The 7,680-nt window shown below is 60.6% G+C and overlaps 1 protein-coding gene across 4 annotated transcripts in view; it reads right to left on the reverse strand.

The window, feature by feature from the left end:
* The window catches only part of AXIN1 (axin 1), a 42,383-nt gene extending 36,922 nt beyond the window's left edge, over nt 1–5,461 (reverse strand). For 2 of the 4 annotated variants that reach the window (XM_045540951.1, XM_045540950.1), the window contains exons 1-2: nt 5,429–5,461; nt 776–1,734 (exon numbers count right to left, since the gene is read on the reverse strand). In XM_045540951.1, coding sequence (XP_045396907.1) covers nt 776–1,653 — 878 coding nt within the window. In that variant the 5' untranslated portion in view covers nt 1,654–1,734; nt 5,429–5,461. Of the gene's footprint in view, nt 1–775; nt 1,735–5,428 lie in introns of those variants that run through there. The other 2 variants (XM_045540949.1, XM_045540948.1) reach the window with 2 other exon arrangements.
* Nucleotides 5,462–7,680: the final 2,219 nt, after the last annotated feature.

Genomic DNA, 7,680 nt, shown 5'->3' on the forward strand with positions numbered 1-7,680 from the left:
GTACGCCTCCGAGGCCAGAGGATCTCTTGAGCTCAAGAGTTTGAGACCAGCTTGAGCAAGACCGAGATCTGGTCTCTAATGAAAACAGAAAAAAGTCAGCCAGGTGTGGTGGCACCTGTAGTCCCAGCTACTCGGGAGGCTGAGGCAGGAGGATCGCTTGAGCCCAGGAGTTTGAGGTTGCTGTGAGCGAGGCTGATGCCACGGCACTCTAGCCCGGGCAACAGGGTGAGACTCTGTCTCAAAAATAAATAAATTAAAAATTTAAAAAAAATCTTCTGCTCCCTTGATTATGCCCAAAGGATTGTGTCTACCAGATAGATCTACCCTTCGTGTGAAAGAAGGGATGAGACGGAATCTGAGGGCCGTCATGGCCTGGAGACCGGGGCGTCACTGTTTGTCCCTGTAATCCCTGGGTGGTCACTGGAGCTGTATTTTACTGCTGAGGGGTAAAGTTTAAATGTCATCACAACCTCTAAGAATCCCAATGTTCCCAACGACTTACAAAGCCACGTATTTCAGTCTGTTCTCAGTAAAAGCATTCTCAACATTACAGACATAAACAGTACCTTGCCTGACAGAGACAAGGAGATTAAAAAAAAAAAGTACCCGGTGACACACGTTAAGGCATCATGAAAAAGACAGAATTCTAATCGTGCCACAGCAGCAGCAGGACGCTCCGCTGGGGGCTGAGACAAGCCCACATGTGGCCAGCAGGGGCGTGTTCGCCAGCTCTCGGAGGTGAGCACAGAAAACGGACCCCTCGTGCCGGACTCACCTGAAGTCTCTGCCTTCGCTGTACCGTCTACCGGAGGAGGCCCTCGGGGCCGCTGTCTCCAGGAGCAGCTTCTGAGTGAGCCTGCTGGGGGGAGCAGGGTCTCTGCCTCCGTCCTCCTCCAGGTCTTGGTCACACTTCCACTCCTCGTCCTCGTTTAGAGTGGGCAGGTATCCAGACACGCCCTTCCCCGTCCCCGACCCAGAGCTCTGGTCACTACAGACCTTCGGGCTCTCTGAGCCTGTCCTCGTATACTCCAAGTAAATATCGGACTTGAGGAAGGCGGGGTAGGTGTTCTCCTCCATGGTGGACTGGATTTCTGTCTGGGCCTGGTCAAACATGGCGGGGTCGATCTGCTGCTTCACGATGCAGTCCTTTATGAAGCTCTTGGTGGCCGGCTTGGTCTGGCGGGACACGATGCCGCTGTTGTCAAGGATGTACTTTCGGTAGATAGCTCTCGCCAGCTTCAGCCTCTTCTCCTCATTGGAGTCGCAGGGCTCCAGCTTCCGGAAGCCACTGCAGGCAAACCAGAAGTCCAGCAGGTCGGCACAGCCCTCCTGCTTCAGGAAAGCCCTGAACAGGCTTATCCCATCTTGGTCGTCCAGCAAGGAGTGCAGGGACTCGGCCCACTTCAGGTACGGCGGCGTGGGCGAGGCGCTGCCCTCGGGCTCGTACCCCAGGTCCAGATCCGAGCGCCGCGGAGTGGCTGTCGACGTCCCCCCTTTAGTGCTGGCACTTTTCCCAGAGCAGAAGCCGTGGCTGACGGGCCTGGGGTCTGCGGGGGCCAGTTCTCCCTCCTCACCAGGCACTGGGGGCCGGGGGGCATCTTCGGTGAAACTTGCTCCGAGGTCCAAGGGGAAACCCTGCTCTTGGACATTCATTTTGGGGCTCTGCGTCAATGAACAATGAGCGCTGCACCCTAATACATCAGAACTTACAGCTCCAAAGTGAATCAATCTGTCCTGTTGAAACCATTAAGAGGACAAGGATTAGGAAAGGTGGGTCCATGGAAACACGACCAGAGGTTTTCTCAAGACAAGACTCGCAGTGATGCCCTCCCGCTCAAACTCACAGCCAGAAGCTCACTTTACATGTTCAGTGGAGACATGTTTTGGCCACAAGGTTTGCTCTACATTAAAACAACTTCTGGAAACTCTTACAACTACAGAAGGCTTCTCACAGTCAGGAGCGAATGCCCAGCACACAGAGAACGCCACTCCCCTCCCGTGCCACAGCCGCCTGACGACCTCCCCCAGCAGCTAGCGAGCCCAGTGGCCGGCACGGCAGGAAGCGGGCAGCAAGGACGGTGCTTCTCGCCCCGACTGCTGTGCAAACGTGGGATGCCCCAGCGACACTCAGAGAAAGAAAGGGGGGCACAACACAGCCCCTCGGGCAGGTGGGCATCCTCTGAGTCCCATGTCCCCAAGGCCATCACCAGTGCTATCTGCCTGCTGCGACATCGCACGCTTGGTACGCCTCGCAACACGTGTGGGCACAGCAAGGCACACCTCCACCACGCCTCGCAACACGTGTGGGCACAGCAAGGCGCCTCCACGTTTCCGCATGCACCTGCAGAGCAGTCAACTGCGGGTCACCTTCGCACCACCGACTGGGATCAAGGACACCGTCCACGCACACAAGGTGTTCTGACATCACCAAGGCAGACAACCTTAAAAATGCTTCTGTCAGAAAGTGGCACTGCTAGAGCCTCTCTTACAGGAAAACGTCCTCTGATGGCAACTGGGCACTTAAAGGAACAGAGCAGGTACAGAAAAAATGAAATACACACACAATTACACGCTGTAGCTAAGGAAGCATATAGTCCACAGGATTTAACTCTGTAAGCTGAAAATCAAATCACCCACCCTCTTAGAGGTCATGGACCCAAGGGTTTTGTCGCTGCTACTGCCTGCGTGGGGCACGCGAGAGCCGGGGTCAGGACTCAGACGGAACCCTCCCCGCGGTGCTGGGTCCTTCCTGCCGCAGCCTACAGAGCCCACGAGCTCTGGCTGTGCCCGTCAACCCGGGCAAGGGGGGTGAGGGCCACACAGCTTGCCGCGACGTCCCTGCCCCGGCTACAAGTGGGCTGGAGGAGGCTTTCGTGGGGCACGTCAGGTTCAAATGCCTGGAGCACCGAACAAGCCAGAGGGTGCAAAATAAAACCAACACAGAGTGGCTCTCCCTGGCCACCACCACACACGGCAGAGCCCTGGCCTGTCCCTACCCTGTCCCCACACCTACGTCCTCACCTGCCCACAGCTGCTGACAGCTAAAAGCAAAAAGCGCCCATAGATGGAGGATGGGCCACAATTACGTGCCCCAAATGACATTTCTGCTGCTAATAACTTTTGATGAAAACTACTGGGTAGGCTGCAATCTGGGCCTCAGCAGGAACGGCCTGTTTCTTAAGGTCAAGGCCTGGTGGGCTGCGGCTCCCTGCTACTTACGGAGCGCTCCACCTGCAGGCACTTTCTCACGAGCCTCATCAGCACGGAGCGAGCTCCACACCGGCTTGTGGTTATCTGAGGTCCCCTGTCTGGGACACCATCGCAGGAAAGGGGACCTGCACCCCGACCACCTGAGCCATACCCCGACGGACTCCCTGCAGTTCATTAGGTTCAAGAACAAACTGAGTCCCTAGAAACCAAAAAGTAACTAGCCAAAGAATGTGTTCAAACGGGAGCTAATCACAAGTCACCATCTCTTTCCCGAAAGTGCTTATGTCTTCTCTACATAAAGTACTTGCAGCAGCAGGACCCACCGCACACAAGGTTCTCGAAACTAACGGGCACCAGTAAATACCTAACGCATCGACATAAACAAGAAAGACACCAGTCACAGATGCCAAACATTGGCTCTTGACAGGTGCTGAACTGCCGTGCTACAGAAAGAGGAGCAAACTCAAGATCTAGCCCTTGATGACAAGACTGCATTTCAAAATTAACATTTTAATTCATGTGAACCAAGTCTACTCTCATCATTTTAAATTGTTTCTCAGAGCCCAGAAGAAAATTTCTTATCAGTCACATCTGTTTTGGGCTGCCAACGGATAAGAGTTTTTGGTGAAACTGGAAGCACCTGAACCCTCCACAAATTACTGACCTTGTTGAAACACTCCAATTGCTGAAACCTCCCGACTCCACAGGGAAGCACACTAAGCGTTTCGCGTGCACACACGTCCACGCCACACACTCCACGGCAAAGCGCACTAAGCATTTTGCATGCACACACATACACACCACACATGAGGCAGTTATATTAACTCAGGTTAGAGTCAAATGCCCACAAGCACCAAATCTGGCCCACGGCCTGTAACCACCATCAATAAAGTGATTCCATAAAAGGAATCCACAAGTCTGATACCTTATTTAAAATTCTCTTTAGTCACTGCCTAGGGCACACACCCTGGGCACGATGACAGCACACTACATACGATTCTATATACATATACACACACATACACATACACACACACACACACACGTTGATTTGACTCAAACGTAACTGTTGATCTTTTGATTTGTGGGGCGTGTGGCAGTAACAGAGCATGACTCAGACGTTTCCCAACTGTACACTGATTAAACTCTCAAAGGGTTAGGGCCACTATTTTACGTGTAACCCATTCCCCCATCACCTAAATTCTCAGTGACCAGCATAACCCACAACAGTCCACTTGGCTTTTCTGAAACTAGACAGCCAAGACAAGCCAACACCTGCTGAAAATCAAACAAAACGCCGTGTTTTGTATGCTTTCTCATCCTTGTTCTCTGAATGGAAGTGCTTAAAACTGAAACCCAGCTACTGCTATCTAAGGTAGTCAGGTTTGGACTGTATGTGTTCTCCAAAGCAGGGCCTGCAGATTCAAGCAAGCCTGAGATTCTTCCAGAAGAAGCAGAGAAGGTAAGTGTGAGAAAAAGGAGGAGCCAAAATGCACATTAAGAACCCTCTATAAGTTATCTTAGAGATGGCTTAGAAACCCCCCCGAGGGCAGATCTACCACCTTCAATGCTGAGCTAACAGTTTCACTGCCCTGGCTGTGCCGCTGGGGTTTCACGGGGCGGGGGCAGAACCTGAGACTCACAGCACAGACCTGTGTTTTGGCAGCAAAGCCTCAACCTCAAGGAACACGGACACCAGGCAACTGGGTTCTCTGACAGCCAAACCCAGCACCTCTGCCTCAGAGACCGAGGGACGCCCGCCCGGGTTCCAGACTCGCTCCTACTTTTTCCCGGGGGGGTGGCGAGCAGGACCCCGGCACACACCGTCCGCCCCCGCAGCTGCTCTGCACCGCACCCACCCCTGAGCACGCCCCGGGCCCACAGCCCTGCACCCCACGCTCCCAACGAACGCGTCCCGCTGCAAATCCCACCGGCTCCAGGGGCACCCCGTTCCCTCCTCCGAATCCTGGGCCTTCCTCGCTCCCTCCGCTCTCCCCTTCCCAGCTCGCAGGCCCCAGCCTCCCGGCCCCAGCCTCCCGTGGCCTGCCAGCATCCCTCCCGCGCGGGCCTGCTCTCCCGCACGCCTCCGCCCCCGGCCCCGCGCCCGCCGCCCCTCTTCCGGGTCCCGCGCCGCGGCCGCCGGCCTAGCGCGGCCTACACCGGGCGGCCGCAGCGGGCCCGCCGCCCCGCGCCCCGCGCCCGCGCCCGCTCCACTCACCCGCGCGCGGCGGCGCGGCCCGGGGCCCGGCTCCCGGCGCGGCCCATGCGCTCAGCGGCGGCGCGGCGGGCGGGACCGGGCGGGGGCGCGGCCCCGGGCGGCCCCCATCGCGGCGGCGAAGGCGCGGCGGCCCGAGGCGGGCGCGGGGCGGGCCGCGGGGGCGCCGCCGAGGCTCGGCCGCCCGCTCTCACCGGCCCGCTGCGCGGGGACGCGGCTCCGGCCCGACCCGGCCGGCTCCCGCGGCGGCGGCGGCGGCCACGATCGCCTCCGGAGCCGGGCCCGAGCGCACAGCGCCGCAGCCAGGCCGAGCGCCCCCGCCGGCGGCGCCCGGAAGTGCGGGGGCGTGGCAGGGCGCGGGGCGTGGCCGGGGCGCCGGACGGGGGCGGGGCCGGGCCTGGGCGGGGGCGGGGCCTGAGGCGGGCTAGAGGGCGGGGCGCGGCGCGGAGGGGCGGGGCCACTGCCAGGCTGCCCTGGGCGGACGGCCCCGCCCGCTGGGGGTCCGGGGGGCGCACGCCCGGCCGCAGCCCCTGTCTGCCGCCCGCACAGCGGAAGGCGGCCCAGTGTCCCCAGCTCGGGCTCCGCAGGCCGGTGTCCGCAGCCAGCGCGCTCAGCCGGCCTCCGACCTCCACGGGCTCCCCGCCCGGCGGGCCCAGGGCACCGAGGGAAGCAGGTGTCCCAGGAGCTGGGCAGTCTGAGCCCTTGATGACGTGCAGCCCCTCAGTTTCCTGTGCCCCCAGCTGGCCAGGACCCTGAAAGGTGGGCTGGGGCTCCAGCCTCCCTTAGTCCACAGGCAGTTGGGACTCAAGGCCAGGGCACACAGCCTGCACCCGGCAAATGCTGGCTGTCACTTGGAAGAGCTGTGGGCTGGGGCTGGGGCTGGCCACAGCTGCGACCCTCCGCCTTGCCTTCTCCCAGGCACCGGCCAGGATCCAGACAGGGGCTCTTCTCTCACGGCTGCACAAGGGTTCCACTGGCCCCAGCCAGCCTGAGCATGTGTCCCAGCCTGTGCCCTGGCTGCCCAGCAGCCCTTGCCGAGGCTCCAGTCCGAGCCAGCAGCCCTGGCTGCCCAGCTCCAGTTGCCCACCCACCTCAGGCTGCAGGGCAGAGGCCCACAGCCCCAGGCACTGAGGGCCAAGGGATCCACCCCCTGGCTCCAGCAGCCCCTGCGGCAGCTCTGGCCAGCCCCACCCTGTCAGAACCTGCAACCCACTCAGGTCTAGGGCCTACCCAGACCTCAGCCCACCATCGGCCCCTACCCAAGGAGAAGGATGTGGGCACTGGGAATTGCTGCCTCTGAGGAGTCTCGCCTGGCACCTCCCAGGACGGCCTGGGAGCCTGTCCTTCCCAGAGCACTGTCAGGCCTGGCAGCTCCTGGGACAGCCTGGGAGCCTGCCCTTCCCAGGGCACTGTCAGGCCTGTCACCTCCCAGGACGGCCTGGGAGCCTGTCCTTCCCAGAGCACTGTCAGGCCTGGCAGCTCCTGGGACGGCCTGGGAGCCTGTCCTTCCCAGGGCACCGTCAGGCCTGGCAGCTCACAGGGTGCTTCCGGCAGCCCCTGGGAACAGCTTTACCCCCAGGTAACATCTGAGGCTGCAGCTCAGGCCGCAGAAGGACCTGCTCCCCTCCTGCCAGCCTGGGGCTCGCGACACCTCATCCGTCCCAGCTTCTGCCAACAGCCCTCCCCAGCCTGACTTCTGCTTTAACCCTCCAGGGCTCCTTGATGCCTGCAGCCCTCAGGGCCCTTCCCCCACACCACCCTCCCAGGTGCATCGGGTCACCTGCCCACCTCCCTGCGTCCCCCAACTCCCCAAGGCCCCTCCAGTGCACCACCACGTCGTCTCCTGGACCTGCTCATCCTCGGTGCCCACCCCTCCTCCGTCACTGTGCGAAGGCAGCCCAGCCCAAGCCCCTGCCAGCCGACCTCTCTGGGACTTGGCATAGCGCCTGACGCCCAGGGAAAGGAGCAGCATGGGAACGGCTCCTGGGGCACCCCGGCCTGCCAAGGGCCAAGGCTACCTCCTCGGCCAGCGCCGCGCCCAGGGCAGGCAGCAGGGGCTGGGGCTGCGGACACGGCTGCACTGCGAAGCCAACGTCAAGTCACCAGGTCCTGGCAGCAGGCGCCCTGCTCCCCCACGTCCAGCTGGACAGCCCCGGGTCCCACAGTGCTGGGCGCTGGAGCCTCCCTGCAGCCCCTCCCCCAGCCGACTTAGCCTCTCGGAACCTCAGAGGAGACAGAGTAGGGGACCCCTGGGT

This window comes from Lemur catta, chromosome 2, assembly GCF_020740605.2.
Source record: "Lemur catta isolate mLemCat1 chromosome 2, mLemCat1.pri, whole genome shotgun sequence".
NCBI classification, from domain to species: Eukaryota; Metazoa; Chordata; class Mammalia; order Primates; family Lemuridae; genus Lemur; species Lemur catta.